The sequence below is a fragment of the Tiliqua scincoides genome, chromosome 9, assembly GCF_035046505.1.
Source record: "Tiliqua scincoides isolate rTilSci1 chromosome 9, rTilSci1.hap2, whole genome shotgun sequence".
Lineage (NCBI taxonomy): Eukaryota > Metazoa > Chordata > Lepidosauria > Squamata > Scincidae > Tiliqua > Tiliqua scincoides.
Window position 1 is genome coordinate 22541504 of NC_089829.1, and position 17791 is coordinate 22559294.

The window sequence follows — 17791 nt, forward strand, 5'->3', positions numbered from 1 at the left end:
GCTGCTCTGCTTCCTTTCAAGAGGTGCCAAAGAATCCATGCTGCTGTCATCTGACTGCTGATGGTTGTGCTAAATGAGGAGGAACATGATCTGAGCAACCAGTGTGCATCCGTGCAATGTTGCTCACTTCTTGGCGGGAATGCTGTAGGCATCGTGCAGTGGTTCAGATGGGGAGCAAAGGTGTTGATGTTGGAAACAAAGTTTTCAAACAAAGTGTACAGCTCTGAATCCTCTCCCCTTCGGAACTAAAAAGTACAACAGGAAAACAAATCTTAAGGATGCAAACATTATTATGCTTCAGGGGTGGGCAAACCCCAGCCTGCAGGCCATTTGTGGCCCCTGGGCACCCCCAGTCTGGCCCATAGGGAGCCCCAAGTCTCCAATGACCCTCTGGCCCATTAGAGACTGTTGGCCCGCAACTTCTAGTGAGTTAGAGCAAGGCCTTTTATAGTCTCCATGTGTTTTCTGCTTTTCCCTGGGCATTATTTTAACCCAACCCCCCCAACTGTCCCTGAAAAACATGTCTCTATGTGTTTCTGGCTCAGTCTGTATGTTTTCACTGTGCAAGAGGTGTGTGGCAAACAGTTCAGACATGTAGAACCACATGAGAACTATGTATTATAGTTCTCTTGTATTATAAATAAGCTCTGTAAAATTCATTCATTCATAAAAGTTTCATTTCTAATGTATTCATTTATGTAAATTTATTCAAATTTGAAATGTAAATTAATTCTTTTTTTACCAGCCCCCTACACAGTATCAGAGAAATGGTGTGGCCCTCCTGCTAAAATGTTTGCCCACCCCTGGTTTACATCAACGGAAGGCAGAACAGGAGCTGCTAGTTGATCTCTGAATTATTTATAGGAGATCAGCAAGTGGTTCTGTCTCCCAATCCTATCCAACTTTCCAATGCGGATGCAGCCACAGTGTAGAGCTGAGGTAAAGGAACAAATTTTCACTTACCTTGACGAGGCCTCCATGACTGTCCCTCCCACTGCAGGATGCCATGTATGCCCCATTGGCATGGCTACATCAGAGCTGGAAAGTTGGATAGGATTGGGCCCCCAGTCGTTTTAGAGCAGCAAGTAAAATTGCCAGCTCAGAAAGTAATGCTCTCTGCCCTGGCTGGCCTGCTGCTAATTGCTTTTCCCAGCCTCAGTATTCCTCACCTGTACAAAAAGAGTTTTAATTGGTTGCCCTTGGCCAGCTGTTTGTGTGGCTCTGCTGGACAGCTTTAGTTTTGTATCCCTGATCTGTAGCCACTCAGATGTAGCTGTGCCTTTGTACACACTAGTCTTCCCAATGTTCTCCTCATAGACTGTATGAAGTGATTGGCTCTGCAACCTGAATAATCAGTTTACCCCTGGCTTAACCCCAACCCACTGTTTGCACCTGCTCCTGGCTCCATCTGACAGAGTTCTAGATCTCACAAGCCTATCTATTCCTGCTTTACATCACCCAGGTGTCCTGGATTTCCTGAACTGCAGGCCACACGATTCAAGATGGTCTCTTTCTAACATTTAATTGAAACATCCTTTTTTGTAATTTAAACACGTTTGTCCAGGCCATTCCCTCCAGAGCAACTGAGAACAGTCCTTCTGTGAGCAAACATTGGATTGACTCTGATTAGGGACAGGTCTCCTCTTTCAGTGAAGAATGCAGTGCAGAAAGAAGGAGGTAGCACACTCCAGTTGGCCCTCTGGCCAGCAGCAAGAGACTTCAGAGCTCCATCCATAGCCCTATCGAGACTGAGCTGCCTTCATTGAGGACCATTCTGAACACCTCCAGGTTCCCTACAGACTCATCTACATGGAACCTCCCAACTAGTTTAAATGGCTTCCCTCAGCACTGAAGTTTGGTGAGACTAATCAGCAACTTGCTGAAATCTGCTTTTAGAATTGGGACTTGGCAGGCCAACATGAGACACTGTTGCTCCTTATTAGAATCTGCCTTCACAGATCATTTTGTTTCCCCTGAAAGTGATTGGAAGCCATTCTGTAATCCTATTAATTAGTGATACAAAATAAAATTACACATCTTTTTTTTTTTTTTTAAATCAGCTCTGTTTACAAAAACAAAGTAACCTGATTTAGCTGGACACTTTTGATTAATATTTCACTTGTCCTGTAACAGAGGCGGGCAGCAGCAGAACTGGAGTCATGCACTGGAAATCGTTCTGGTCTGATGTTAATTGTTGCCTGCCATAATTATGGGGCATCCTGCCCTCCCTGCAAGTGAAAGGTGAAAAAACAACTTCCCTTCTTTTTTTATTACTTATTCCAAATGACATTAATTTGTCTGTCAGTAACATTTCTCTCCTCACAGTTTTATCATTTTCCATTTGGCGTGCTCTGATTTTTATGGTATTTTTCCTTCTGCTCCAGCGAGCCATGGAATGGGGAATTCTCTGCAGGCCAAGAGACATGAGGAATTAACTCCCACTTCATGTGCTTTTGTGGCTGCTGCTGAGAACAAGCGGTGGTGGGCAGAGGAGTGGAGGGGGCTCCATTTTGGATCCTATCAGGGCAATCCAGAATTAGCAACAGTTACTGTAGGTCAGACTTTATTTCCCAGGACTCCCGTCTACATATGGAGGGAAATGGAGGTCTCCTGAAGACAGAGTTGTTCTTATAAAACACTTCTTTTAACTTTTTAATCATGGCGAAGAATCGGGTGGGATTATCCAGCACATGTCTTGAAGGGCCAGTACTGACATTAGTCTGACAATTTCATTATTTATTTGATTTGTAATCTGCCTTTCTCCCCAAAGCGTACCCAAGGCGGCAACTTTTTAACAGAAAGGTTCACAAAGCGGCTTACTTAGCAAACGGATACCCTCTGAGCCTGACAACCTGGTGCATGAGAGCAAGGAAGAGCATGTTGAGTCCAGCACCCTGCTCTCAGCAATGACCACCCAGGTGCATCCAGGAAGTCCACAAGCAAGGCATGAAAACAGCAGCCCCCTCCTCCTGCTGTCTGCTGCCCTCCCCAGTTACCAGTGTCTGGGGGCATCCTGCTTTTTGATCCAGAGCTCCCATTCTTGGCTAACAGCCATGGCTTAGGCTACCCCTTCTTCTCTCCCCTGAATCTGTAGAACATTCTTAGAAAGTCATCGAAGCCCATGACTACCACCATACCCTGTAGCAATGACACCTACAAGTCCACTGCATGCAGCATGAAAGTCCTTTTGGAACCAGCAGCTGGTACATTTTAAGTGGCTGCAGTACACACACCTCACTTTAACCCACTACCCACCTCACCTCCTGCATCAGGTGAATCTAGCATAAGGGTGGTGTGCTGTTATTTACCTGGTTGCCACCAGAAGGTGATTTGTGTTTTGTAAGGTATTCAAAATGCATTGTTAAGGCAGTGAGTCAACAGCAATTAAGCAATGGAAGCCCCAGATAGTGAGACTCACAAGAGGAAAGTGATCTCTGGCCTGGGCTTGCTCTTACTTCATGCCCGGTATGGAGTCTCAGCCCACACAGTCACTATCCAGAAATGAGGCAGAGGCACTCCCTGCAAAAAGATGGGCGAGAAGGGGCAAAACTATCATATTTTCAAATAGCAGCAAGCCTATTTTCCACATCACACATTTTCTTCCAGAGAAGAAAGCCCTGCACTGGTATCTCTGACTCCTTCATCTTCTGCAAACAGAACCTGTGGCCATAAGACACCTTTCTCTCAAAAACAATTATTGTTTTCAGCTTTCCTGATTTATTATTGCAGGTATAAGCATTAGCACACTTTCAGTAGAACCCAATATGACGATTGCACAAGTAAATGATTTAGGGCACACCACAACAGAGAGAAGGGAATGTAAATTTCCACGTTGGGCTTTCTGCTGATGTTTGGTTCATGCTTTAAAATCCCAATTAGAAACCCTTTAACTGGGTGATAGCAAGTTGTTTATTTTCAAGGTGGAACGTGTCATTATTGATGACACATCCATGTGCGCTGTTACCTAAGGGTATTCTCTCTGGCCAAGAACCAGCTTTCTTATTTGTGCAATAAAACCAGTTTTACAAACCTGTTCTGTGCCCAAGGTGAAAGAGTTATATTAACTGAGATATTGCGCCATTTTTAAATGCCTGTTCCACTCTTGTTTCAACCTTCGGAAAGAATTAAATAGCCACCTGTTTCCCTTAAGACATTTGTAAAGATCTGTTATGCGAAATCCCAGTTGTAGCAGCTGCTTCAAGAAGAGTTTTTCATTCTTGATCATTATTGTTAGTCCACCAGGTGAAAACTGAAGTTGTCTCCTTCAGTGCCACCAATGAAGGAGCATAAAATGGGATTCTAAGAGCTTCAACCAGCATAAACAAGGTTCACCTTCAAGTTAGTCAGCCATCCCAAGGCCATAAGGTCATAAGTTGTGACCAAGTCTGTGAAAAATGAGTGGTCATTAAACCTCAACTGTTAACATGCTACTTGGAAGGAAGCCCAGCTAGATTCAGCAAAGTTTACCCCCTTCCACTATCCCCCCCCCCGGACAAAGTTTAAATCATACGTTCCTTGAACCAGGGACATGCTTTTTTGTTATTTTGTAAAGCTCTATGAACACTGATGGCATTATATAATTAATTAGTAGCAGGAGGATGAGGAGATGTTGGACAGGAGCTGCTTCTCCCATTATTGCCAGGCTGCAAAGCAGAACAAGCTTTTTTGTTTCTAGAACTGCCACAACAAGGAGGCAGTTAATGGACAGAAGTGACCCAATGACTTAGAGATGGCAGAAAAATTAAATGAGTTCTTTGCATCTGTCTTCACAGCAGAAGAGCTTGGGCAAATACCGCTGCCTGAACAGCCCCTCCTGACCAAGGAATTAAGTCAGATAGAGGTTGAAAGAGAAGATGTTTCAGACCTCATTGATACATTAAAGATCAATAAGTCACCGGAGCCGGATGGCATCCACCCAAAAGTTATTAAGAAATTAAAGAATGAAGTTGCTGATCTCTTGACTAAAATATGCAACTTGTCCCTCAAAATGGCCATGGTGCCAGAAGATTGGAGGATAGCAAATGTCACGCCTATCTTTAAAAAGGGAAAGAGGGGGGACCCAGGAAACTATAGGCCGGTCAGCCTAACATCCATACCGGGTTAGATGGTGGAATGCCTCATCAAAGATAGAATCTCAAAACACATAGACAAACAGGCCTTGCTGAGGGAGAATCAGCATGGCTTCTGTAAGGGTAAGTCTTGCCTCACAAACCTTTTAGAATTCTTTGAAAAGGTCAACAGGCATGTGGATGTGGGAGAACCTGTGGACATTATATATCTGGACTTTCAGAAGGCGTTCGACATGGTCCCTCACCAAAGGCTACTGAGAAAACTCCACAGTCAGGGAATTAGAGGGCAGGTCCTCTCCTGGATTGAGACCTGGTTGAAGACCAGGAAACAGAGAGTGGGTGTCAATGGGCAATTTTCACAATGGAGAGAAGTGAAAAGCGGTGTGCCCCAAGGATCTGTCCTGGGACCCGTGCTCTTCAACCTCTTCATAAATGACCTGGAGACAGGGGTGAGCAGTGAGGTGGCTACGTTTGCAGATGACACCAAACTTTTCGGAGTGGTGAAGACCAGACGTGATTGTGAGGAGCTCCAGAAGGATCTCTCCAAACTGGCAGAATGGGCAGCAAAATGACAGATGCATTTCAATGTAAGTAAGTGTAAGATCATGCACATTGGGGCAAAAAATCAAAACTTCACATAGAGGCTAATGGGTTCTGAGCTGTCTGTGACAGATCAGGAGAGAGATCTTGGGATGGTGGGGGACAGTTCGATTAAAGTGTGGAAAGTTCCCAATGTGTGGAGGCAGTAAAGAAGGCCAATTCCATGCCTGGGATCATTAGAAAAGGTATTGAGAACAAAATGGCTAATATTATAATGCCGTTGTACAAATCAATGGTAAGGCCACATCTGGAGTATTGTGTCCATTTCTGGTCGCCACATCTCAAAAAGGACATAGTAGAAATGGAAAAGGTGCAAAAGAGAGTGACTAAGATGATTACTGGGCTGGGGCACCTTCCTTATGAGGAAAGGCTAAGGCGTTTGGGCCTCTTCAGCCTAGAAAAGAGACGCCTGAGGGGGGACATGATTGAGACATACAAAATTATGCATGGGAAGGATAAAGTGGATAGAGAGATGCTCTTTACACTCTCACATAACACCAGAACCAGGGGACATCCACTAAAATTGAGTGTTGGGAGGGTTAGGACAGACAAAAGAAAATACTTTTTTACTCAGTGTGTGGTCGGTCTGTGGAACTCCTTGCTGCAGGAAGTGGTGACGGCATCTTGCCTGGGTGCCTTTAAAAGGGGATTGGACAAGTTTCTGGAGGAAAAATCCATTACGGGTTACAAGCCATGATGTGTATGTGCAACCTCCTGATTTTAGAAATGGGCTATGTCAGAATGCCAATGCAAGGGAGGACACCAGCTTGCAGGTCTCTTGTTATCTGGTGTGCTGGGGCATTTGGTGGGCTGCTGTGAGATACAGGAAGCTGGACTAGATGGGCCTATGGCCTGATCTAGTGGGGCTGTTCTTATGTAATGAGAACAGGAAAGCTGGCATCTGGTGCCCTTTGGTGGGCCAAAGCCAGCACAAATGGAAATCAGGGAGTCTGCCACCTTTCCATGGGCAGGATCAGCCAGTGCCAAATTTTCTGCCCCAAGCAAGGCAGGCAGTCATCACCATGCCTACCCTTGGGCAGGGTCCATGAGAGGGGGTTAAAGAGGATAATTTGTACCAAGGTGCAGGGTCAAAAAGGGGGCCCAGGCACCAGAGGAGGAGACCCAGATTTCCTGGGATCTTACATTTTCCAATCTCACCTGAACTCACTGGCTGCATGGGCAGTGACAGCTGAGACCACAAGCCACATCTGCTGGGCCAAGGAATGCATCCATGACACTCCTTGTCAAATTTGGGAGGAAACCAGAGCTCTTTGGCTTGTGGATCTGCTAACCATGGAGGAGTGTATAGGAGCTCAGGGACACAGCAGCGGGGCTACAGCTGCTGCAGAAGTCAGTTTTGGTGCACACAGGACACTTTCCATTCTAGTGGGAGCCTAAGGGCCCAATCCTATCCAACTTTCCAGTGCTGGTGCAGCCATGGCAGCAGGGTGTGAGCTGCATCCTGCAGTAGGGGAGCAGTTACAGAGGCATCCTCAAGCTGAGGGGACACTTGTTCCCTTACCTGGGGGCTGCATTGGGGCCGCACTGGTGGTGAAAAGTTGGATCTGGTTTGGGCCTAAGGCTGCAATCTTAGCCACACTTTCCTGCAAGTAAACCTTCTTGACTATGCTGGGCCTTACTTCTGAGTAGACAGGCATAGGGTTGGGCTCCACAGTTATGCTCATTTTCTGCAAAGGTTTTCTATAAGAGAGACTCTGCAGTGTGTTTGTGTTCCATATTTCTGTATCCAGCAGCCAACACTGTGTAGGCAGGTAGACCTGGTCTCCAAAGACACCTTCCCCTCCCCCGCCCACCCTTTGGGAAGGGCCCAGGAGAAACTTCGTGCCCCTGACAGAATTCGCCTTGGAGGCCCTGCTCTTGGTCCCCTCTCCCGGTCAGACAAGCGTGCAAACGGAAGGAGCGCTTCCCCAGGCAGCAGCCGAGAGGCAGGCAGGGGGCAGGAGCTCTGCCGTCTCAGTCTCTCCAGCCGCCCTGGGAGCAGCGGTCCTGCGGGGCCCCCTCGCGGCAGAGATCCTCGCCTCGCCCCCGAAGGCAGCGCCCTGACCAGATTTAGAGCCCAAGCCTGTGCAGGTCTACTCAGAAGTAAGTCCATTATGGTCAATGGGGCTTCCTCCCGGGTAAGTGCGGATGGGATTGCAGCCTCAGAGCCCATTCCTATGCCTATCTACTTGGAAGTAAGCTTCAATGGGACTTACTCCCAGGGGAGCGGGTAGGACTGCAGCCCGATAGCCCCATCCTATGCCTGTCTACTCAGAAGTAAGTCCCATTAAAGTCAGTGGGCTTACTCGCGGGAAAGTGTGGATGGGATCGCAGCCTCACAGCCCAATCCTATCCACCCTTTCCTGGGAGTAAGCCGCACTGACTCTAATGGGACTTACTTCTGAGTAGACAAGCCTAGACTGGACTGTGAGGCAGGCTGCGGGCTCGTCACAACGCAGCCCCCTTGCCGAGGAGGCTGCGGCGCCCGAGGACTCCTGCAGAGCTCGGCACAAGGCGCCTCGGGGGAGGGGCGTCTGCGAGTGTGCCCGCCCAGCGCGTTCCCGCCCAGCGAATCAGCACCTCCCCGCAGCTTCTTTCGGGAAGTCGTGCATCCTGGGAACTGTAGTTCGTCCTCAGGGGAGAGCTGTTTCGCGGCATGGCGTCACTTCCTCCAGGGCCACACCTCTTCCGGTCGCGATGGCGGGCGCGCGGGGGAAGTTGGCGTCCAGAAGCAGCGGCAGGAAGGGCCGCAGAGCGCCTCCTGTCATGGCGGCCTCGCCAGGAGAAGCGGCCGCGGAGGCGCGCGAGAAGGCCCTGGAGGAGGCGGTGAACCGCTGGGCCTTGCTGTTCTACTTCCACAGAGCCTTGCAGGCCTTCCGGGCCGGGCGGAGCCGGGACTTCCGCCAGCTGCGTGACGTCATCAATGGTGTGGGGGGGAAGAGGGGGCCTCATTGTCAGCACTTCAGAAGGGGAACCCCCCATGGCTGGAGGGGCCGAGCTGGGGGCAGCGGGAGGTCAAGCAGGGCTCTCATGGTGGGGCTCTGCAGAAGGGCAGGTGCAAGTTCTTTGGGTGGACCTGCAGTCCTCTCTACACTTACCTGGGAGTAAGCCCCATTCACTATAATGAGACTCCTGAGTAGACAGGCATAGATAGGATTGGGCTCTGAGGCTCCAATCCTATCCACTCTTACTTGGGAGTAAACCCCATTCACTATAATGAGACTTACTTCTGAGTAGACAGGCATAGGATTAAGGCCATGTGGTGGGGGAGGTTCCATGCATGGGTTGTGGGTGCTTCAGTGCCTGACATGGTGACGGCGCTTTCCAGTGGACTCCAGTGGGGAGGCTCTGCCTCACCTCCAACCACCACATGTCCCTGGAGAGCAGCACCTCCCTGGCACATTGCAGAGCATGCGCAGGAGCCCCCCATAGGCACAGACATGAACACACATGCAGGAGCTTGCTAGGAAAACACCCCTTTATCAGTGGTGTGGCTGCAGTCCTTAAGAACATACGAATAGTCTGCTGGATCAGGCCCAAGTCTCATCTAGTCCAGCATCTGGCAATGGCCCGCCAGATGCCTCAGGGAGCACACAAAACAAGAGACCTGCATCCAGGTGCCCTCCCTTGCATCTGGCATTCTGAGGTAGCCTACTTCTAGAATTAGGAGGTTGCATGTGCCCATCATGGCTTGTAACCTGTGATGAACTTTTCCTCCAGAAATTTGTCCAATCCCCTTTTAAAGGCATCTAGGACTTCATCCTGTGGTGAAGACCTTATAAGAGAATTGCAGTTCTGGGGCCAAATGGAAGGGTGAGGTGTGTTGCACCTGAGGGGGGCTGCAGGCTCAGGCTTTGTTTGGGTCCTCCAGATGCCTAACTGTGCCTTTGTGTTTCTCCAGCTGTGCTTGCACGGCCCCTGGCAATAGAGAAGAGTATTCACCTTCAACTGAGGATTATCCAGCTGCTGTCCAGGCTGGAAGAAGGTGAGTAACTGGTCTGGTCGTGTTCCTCATCTGCTTTTGTCTTGGAGAAGGTTACTGGATGCTGTTCTGTTGAATGTCTGCAGAAGCTTCTGGAAGAAGCAATAACGCTATGTCCTGAGCCTTGAGGTACTCTGTGCGTGCACACGTGTTGCTGAGCAACAGCATCTCAGAAAGAAATGGGAACTATGGAGTGATTTAGTGTATTAAGAAAAGTTTTATTGAGATTAAATTTGATAGTACATTTGTTTATTTGAAATAATCTTGCAGTTTTGCTTTTGCTTGACTGTTTGCTTGTTTTTGAGTACAGTACTGTGTCTATTTTGTCATTTGAGCAGGAGGAACAATAAATTGGATGGCAGAAACTGGGCCCACAGTTTGTTGTTGTATCTTTAAAAAAAAATAGTTATCTCACTTTTCAACAAGATTTTCAAGGCAGCTAACAAAATGAATGTTTAAAACACAACCATGCATTATTAACACAATAAAGTATTCATAAAATGTTAAGATCAAAACATTAAGGCTCCCAATCAAATCAGTACTAAAAACCCCAGAGAAACAAAAGCAGAATTGATTTAAAGCAGGGGAGACTAAATATTGTCCTCACCTGGCACCAGAAAGGTAATAAAAGTTGGGACCAGGCCTGAGTGTCCATGGGGCAAGCACTCTGCAACAAGCAACACCATGGAGAAGTCCCTGTCCCTGGACACTGCCCATCTTTCCTCTGAAGGAGAACTCAGAGAACAGGCCAAAGTCTTCCCCTCCCTAACTGTGAGAAAAGGAGAATAGGAATAAATGTGACAGGAAGGGAAAGAAGGTGGAGAGGCAGGGTCATCCAGCCAGTGTGAGGATAAAATGTGAAGGTTTGTTCCTGAAGGAGTTGGTGAAAGGATTCCACATAGAACATAACTTTCCAGCCCATCCCATTTGTTTCCTTGTCCGTGAAACCTAACATCTTCCAGGGTTTAAGCATAGGTCTTTGTATGCAAGCTTTGATAATCTGTGTGTGTGTATAGAGATACTATGTTGCAGAGATGTTTTAATAACAGGAATTCCTCCTCCTTCCTATAGACTGGACCATTGATACAGAGACTGAACTAACACCTCTTGAATGTGCCCTTGCTCTTGTGGAGAAGATGAAGAAAGAACTGGACATAGATGTGGGTGTCATAGAGGAAATGAGGAAAAGCATCAAGGAGGCAGTACGGTTTAACATTTTTCCTTCCAGAGTTCATTTCATCTCAGTGTGTGTGAGTTAGGTGAATACTTTCTGTGACTAGAAGAATACAGGTCCAACTTTGTTATACACGGATTTGATTCCACACCAATGGCCACTGAAAATGAGAAGGAATGTGCTGATCCCTGGAGAAGGGGAAAAATGCAAACCTTTAAAATAACAGTTTTAGAAAAATGCTTTTCTTACTGTTGTAGAGAGACAGTCATGCAAGCGATCATTCCATTTTTCACCTGAGCCAGGCAAAGGCAGGGGTCCTTTGCATTTCTATTTGCTAATTCCCTCTCTACAACTGTAAGAATAGCTGTTTTTAAACCATAATTGTAAAGGGGCACACTTTTTAATTTTTTGAAACTACTTTTATTTAACACATTTTATGGTATCAACAGGGAGTCCCAGAATCAAACCCCTGCTGATGTCAAGACACGACCTTATTCCATTAGGAGCAATGGAGGGACTAGAAACTTGGAAGTGGGTCTTTAAATCTATTTTTCCATTGCTTTTTTATCCACTGATTGATTTATCCACAGAACAAAACTCCAGTGGATAACGAGGGATGACCTGCATAGTAAATGGTACCTGGCTGTGCTTTGGATAACTTGTTTAGCAATGTGCAGGTGGCAAAGTTTTAGACTAGCAAGACTACAGAACCACCAATTTGCAGTTATGTACCCGTGGGGTAGTGAGGTTCCCTGCAACAGAAGATGAAGTTTTTAACCCATTTTTGCCCAGCCCACAGGTGTATACATTTGGTCCCTGTTACATATACATTGTGAAGGAATGGCTTAGGGCAGCTGCATGCAGATAGTAAGAGTTCCTGCTTACAGGCAGTGGCTGTTGGATCCCCAAGGCAGGTTGTTTCCAGCCCTGTTCAGTGAGAGCCTGAGAGATGCCAGCAGTTGAACTTGGGGTCTTTCTCTTCTCTTTCCAGGCTGTGATTGCCTGTGTCAAGAACAAAGAATTTGAACAGGCCAGCAAGATCTTGAGGAGACACATGTCAAAGGACCCCAGCACTCAGGTGAGATCTGAACACATGTGACATTGTGGTGGGGAGCTGGGCTGTCATAGGGCAGTTGTGCTGCTGGTGCAGTCACAGTTGGAGCAACAGTTTGTCCATCCAGCAGCCTCAAATCCCACAGTCCTAAGCAGGATGCTATCTGCAAGCAGCACTTGTGGTTCCAGCCATTACGTCCTGATGTCTGTGCCATTCAGCTAGGGTTGTGGGGTGTGTGTTCATGTTCTGGTAATGCTTTTGTAATTTCTCATGCTGCCCTAAGCATCACTCATGAATGTTTGGAACTTCTTTTCCGTGCCTAGAAATTTAGGTCGGAGCTGCAAAATGTCATCCGAGAAAAGAACTTCTCTCATCCAGCCATCTGGAACTTCTCCTACAAGGCCTTCCAGCAGAGGATGCTTCTGTTTTTTGAAGACTACCTGGATAATGCGGAGCCCTTTCTTCTGGAGGTGAGCGTTGATCTCGCCTGTCCTTTGGGTGGCTTTTTTGAATGGTGTTTTTGGGGGGGAGGAAAGTGCCTTGGTGCAGAGCAGCCCCCTTGTTCAAAGGTCACATGGCCTGTGCACAAATTTGGCAAATCGGTGAAAAAGCGGATAGATGTTTTCTGTGACGGTTCGTGCCCTCTGTTCAAGATGGCAAGAAGGGATTTGGCTGATCAGGTGGAGACCAGGCTCAGTCCCCTGGGAGCAGTCAGTGAGGAGACGATGGTTTCAGAGTCTGGGCAAGAAGTCGCTGAATCCCTGGCAGCACCCCCAGAGACATTGATGGAGCAGGTGCCTGAGGAGGGTCCCAGTGACAGGATGGAAGAAAAGACACAGTCCTTGGAGGGGGCCATAGAGGAAGCAGCAAATCCTACATCTGCAGCAGGAGCTGGCGATACGGCAGCCATTTCAGAACTCAAAGAAGCAGCCTGCAGGAGTGCCATGGCTTCAAGTGAAAGAGCTGGCAGGGTAGTGGCGCCTGCTGGGCTTTCAGAGAGTGGGGAGCAGCCCCCTGCTCCAGTGCCTGGGACTTCCAAGGACACAGATGGGTGAGTGGCCTGTGGCATGTTGGGGCCTTGTCTCCCTGTGTTGGGTGCTGTACTTAGGCAGCTAACGCCTCTCCCTACAAGAGGTGGTCATTCTCTGCAGCTGTTGCAATGGACTCAGGCAGCATTCAAATGGTGGTGGTCATGGCAGGGGCAAGAGGGAGCCCTGATGCTATTGTCATGTGACACGGGGAGTTCTCAGTACTGCTGGCGCATTACCAGAGTGTCGTCGGCATGGTTCTTTTCCTGTTTGACTGCTTGCTCAGACTTGCAGGTCACTGGCTCCTCTTTCTATTCTGCCTAAGGAAAGGTTCTGTGCAACTCAAGAGTTTCCTTTCTCTTTCCACAAGAAGAGGAGGCCTTTTGCTGTTTTAGTTCAGTTCTTCAGGGATTCTTTTATGGCATTCTGAGAAAGGAAGAGAGGTCTGTGTTGGGATAGTTTCCTGCAAGGGAAATTTAGCAGGAGACCAGCCTAAGTTTTTAGTGGAACAGAAAACAATATGGCCTATGAAATGATTAGTGTTGGCTCCTTTGTCTTGCAGGTGTCTGCCCAGGCGGCCAACCTGTCATGGGATCTCTGCTCTTCGGGAGGCTTTCAAGAGCCTTTCTGATGCTCCAGACCCTGATGCAGCTTTTTCTGAGCTAGATGAGACAGACTGGATGTGCCCCAAGGGGAGCTCTGCCTCAGTGTCCCATGGAGTTAAGCGCAAGAGGGAGGAGGAGAAAGCGAAGGAACGGGCAACCTCCCTGGCTTCCCCCTTGTTCCGGAAGACAAAATGCTTGGTTACCATCAGCCGGCTGGTTATGGGGCCCGAGAAGGCCTGTCGCTGTGACCCACATGCCAACCCAGTCTCACCTAAGGAGCCAGTGGTGGCTATAACAGTTAAGCCAACCAGGCAGAAGCCACCCACCCGACCTGCCTCCCCCCGATTTCCCAGGTATGGGGTGACTCTGTGCCCTTTTGCTGGGGAATTTTATTGCATTTTATGTCCCGGGGGCTTCTCAGCTCAAATAGGCTCCCTGGGGCCTTGCAGTTTTTAGCTGGATGTGTTTGTGGAAGCCTAGCAGCAGTTGGACTTGGGGCCTGGCCTGAAGATGCGGGCCCAGAGATGGTCCTTCTGCACTCTGCAGAACTTTTGGCCCTGGCAGTTGGTGACAGTAAGCCAGGATTCTGGGCTGCTCCCTGCAGGCAGACTTGGGAGCTGTCTGGTGGTAGAGGCGACACCCCCAGAAGTAGCCTCTGTGTCACAAGCCTGAATCCTGAGCTGGAGATTCCCAGTGTTCAAATCTTGCCTTAGCTAAGGGGCCATTGGGTAGCCCTGGGCTTCAGGGATAATGGGATGCTTGCCAGGACGGCTGAAGCAGCTTCTTGAGCTTGCATGGCATTGAGCATAGGGTTGAACTGGATGATCTCTATGGTCCCTTACTACTCTAACAGTATGTGATTCCTTTTCCTTGGTGGTCTCATTCAGCTCTTCCCATACCCAGACTCCATAGTCTGTGCTAAATCAGAATTACATAGTCTGTAGCAGCACTTTTCCATGGTTCTGTGCCACTGCTAGATGCAGTCCACAGCTGGGCTGCAAGGTTGGCTTCCTTCCTCTGATGTGTCTGTAGCTTCAAAGCACCCTTTCCCAGTTTGATACTGCCCTACCTGCTTACCCAGAGAGCTGCCTGGCTTAACTGCAGTTCCTGTTTGTCTGCTGCATTCAGGTTAGCCAAGGAGAGGTTGAATTCTTCAATGGGGCATGAAGAGAAGGATGAATGGAGTGATGAAGACGAGCTCTTCCTTGTGGACCAGAGTAAGTGTGCTTGACTGAATGCAGCTTCCGCTCAGGCCCCAGGTCTGCAGCCTGGCCTCACTCTGGCCTTGGGGAGTTTGCATGCTGGGGTAGTTTCATGCCTACACAGATGAGCAGTGCTGTTCTAGTAGTACTCTGCCTCTCCTCCTTGGACAGACTACAGCAGCACAATTGCAAAAAGTTCTGATGCTTCTCTGTATGACTGTCTGAATTTTCCAGGGTTGGTTCAAACATTGCAGGATGGTTGCTCACCGTGCCACCTCTGTGGAAGAGGGAGTAACTGGAGCCAGGGTTGCAGGGTTGGCTGACCTTGTCTGTTGGGGTGCTCATGCTTCAGAGAGTAGCAGGCTTTGGGCAAGCTTTCCGACTGTATCTTACTGTGCTGATTTTCAGGCTGTGGTTATTTGTTTTGGTTGTGACTGTTGAGTGATATTGTTATCAGCCACCCTGGAAACAGCAGTGCTGAAGTGCATGGCCTGTACATTCTAGGAACAAATCACTGGGTTTGTCTTTTAGGATCCAAGGGTAGGCACAGCTCCAGTTCATCCATTGCTGGCAGCAGAAAGAAGGTAATGTAGCACTCTCCCAAAGCCGACAGCAGAGGATCTGAAGGGGCAGGTGGTGACCAAAAGTCTTTCTTGGCAAACCCCTCCCTGGCTAAAAGGTGAGCCAGCTGGCCACAAACTCTGCCCCAGAAAAGCCAGACTGATGCTGCCACTTTTTTTCTGGCTCACTGGGGCTGCATGGTGCCAGCACATGCGCTGCAGTGCTCATTTCCACTGCCCTTGTTATCAGTCACAACAAACACAGAGGAAAAAGTAAAACACCTACCCCAGGGGTGCTCAATAGGTTGATCGCGATCTACCGGTAGATCGCAAGGCAAAATGAGTAGATCGCGGAGCCCTGTCTCTCCAAACTGTTAACAACAACAACAACAACAACAGGTATTTATAAACCGCCGTCTAGTGACTAGACAAAACTGACATATTTAGCTGACACTAAACTGACACTGAAACTGACACTTTAGTTGCTCTTCAGGCATGCAGCAACAAAACTGATGAAACTGACTAGACTCCAGCAGGGGCTTCATACATTAAAGGGGGTGTCTGTCAGATGCTTCCTTCCCCCCTGGTAGATCTCTGGGCCTTGCTGGGTTTCAAAGTAGCTCTCGAGCCAAAAAAGTGTGAGCATCCCTGACCTACCCCATCAGACAGCTCCACAATCATTAACTCTTTCCACTGCCCTGTAAAACCAGGTCCAGTTTACAGGAGAGGCACTAAGATGGACACAAGAGTCTTTGCCTAAGTCTGCTCTGGGGGTGGGCATCCTGACATTTCGACCAGCTGTTTCCACACTCCAAATTGCTGTGACCCATCTGCTTCTCCATAGCAGCACTCTCTTCAGACAAAGTGGGAGTTTGCTGATTTAATTCAATTTAAAAACAGCTTTCTGGGTGCTGTATATAATTGTAAAACAAATGCATACAATACAAAGGATAAAACAGAAAAAAATAATAAACAGCTCCTACTGTGTTTAAAATCCAGTAGACTCAGTGCAGTCCAAATTGTCCACATTTGTTGAATCCAATTGGGTGATCTGGACTACCTGAGCACACGGTTTTTGCCTGGCACTGATTTCATGCCAGGTCTGACGTCTCCTGGGGAAAGAGATTCCAAACACAGAATAGCCCTGGAAATGAAAGCTCTCACAGTAGAATGAGGTGCTGTTTGAGGCATGGGTTGCAGGTGGGCCCTGGGGGCACCCACAATGCTCATGAGATCCTCTGTCCTTTTTCCTGCAGATCTGGACCTTGGAGGAATCCACGTGGATCAAGTCGGGTGTTCAGAAGTTTGGGGAAGGGAACTGGAAGGCCATCTTCAAAGCCTTTCCATTCAAGGGTCGCACTCCGGTGATGATCAAGGACCGCTGGCGGACCATGAAGAAGCTGGGGCTCCAGTGAACTCTGGGGGAGAGCGCATATCCCCCGGGTCAAGTGAGCAAGGCACGGACCAGAGTGGCTTCCCCTGTGGAGTACAAGGGCCTGATGCACGCTGCAGGTCTGGCCTGCTTGTAGCCGCAGTCCGGTGTAGGAACAGCACCCAATGTGATCAGGGAGGAGTTGCTGTTTGTTCTGTTGGTGGACTGTTTCTGTTGTAGTTGTGTGTTGTGTCACTTTTGTGTGAGCTTCAGCTAGTGGCCAAAGCTGGTGCTGGCATAAAGGGAAGTACTTTCAGAGAGACCATGTTTGTTCCACTGTTCCTCTTTTTTTGATAAAACTACAATAAGCAAAGATGTCTTGTGGTGCTGTTTGATATTTGACCTAGTGGTGCATGTGGTGGTAAAGGCCCACTGGTGGGCTTCCATCTGGCCCTTTGTGGCCAAAGAGAGATCAAGGCCCTGACTTGTGTGTCGCAAAAGGACCAGGGTAGACATGCCGCTGTCTCTCACTGTTTGAGCCACCCTCCTGATAAGTTATAGGGCTAGCTGCATGGCCACCCAGGGATAGTAGGATGCTGGATGCACTGTTTTTAACCCCTAGAAAGGTTTGTGATAAATGTTCCCCGTGAGTGGGACTGCCACCCATTTGCCTCAAGTATCCTCTATCTGTAGGAGGTGGCCAGACCAGCTGGGGATTTTCTCAGACACAAGCATGGCAACAAGCCATTGTTGGTGGTTCCACCTGCAGGGCTTACTGCAGAATCTGGGGAAGGTATGTTGTTGGTGTGTGGGGGAGGGGGTGACCTGCATCACTGTCTGGGGTACTGGACTACCTGAGAAGATTCCAAGGGGGATGAGTTTCTGTCTCTGTTCTGCCAGATTCCCAATCCAAGCCTCACTTAGATAACTTATGCCCACTCTAAGCTTATTAGCTCCCTTTTCGTTCCCCAACAACGGCCCCAGTTCTCTACTACAGTACTGCTAGACTCCACCATGAGGGTAGCTTGCCTGTTCAGCCAGCAAGGCCCCTCCTCCCAGCTCCTAATGCAGCAGTCCTTCCAGATACAGCAGCACACCTAAGCTCTCCAGCTCTCTACAGCCTGTTTGAGTGGTCTGTTATATAG

At 48.5% G+C, this 17791-nt stretch overlaps 1 protein-coding gene across 2 annotated transcripts; it reads left to right on the forward strand.

The window, feature by feature from the left end:
• The first annotated feature begins 8357 nt into the window (after positions 1 to 8357).
• On the forward strand, positions 8358 to 17019 carry TERF2 (telomeric repeat binding factor 2). 2 transcript variants are annotated; one of them, XM_066636802.1, is made up of 10 exons: positions 8358 to 8595; positions 9571 to 9654; positions 10723 to 10853; positions 11817 to 11903; positions 12203 to 12349; positions 12533 to 12930; positions 13470 to 13865; positions 14641 to 14729; positions 15246 to 15298; positions 16531 to 16772. In XM_066636802.1, exons 1-10 carry the CDS (start codon positions 8367 to 8369, stop codon positions 16687 to 16689), a joined length of 1773 nt encoding a protein of 590 aa, XP_066492899.1. In that variant the 5' UTR covers positions 8358 to 8366; the 3' UTR covers positions 16690 to 16772. The 2 variants fall into 2 exon arrangements, with proteins under 2 accessions (XP_066492899.1, XP_066492898.1); XM_066636801.1 differs by lacking the exon at positions 15246 to 15298 and having other exon boundaries at positions 16531 to 17019.
• Positions 17020 to 17791: the final 772 nt, after the last annotated feature.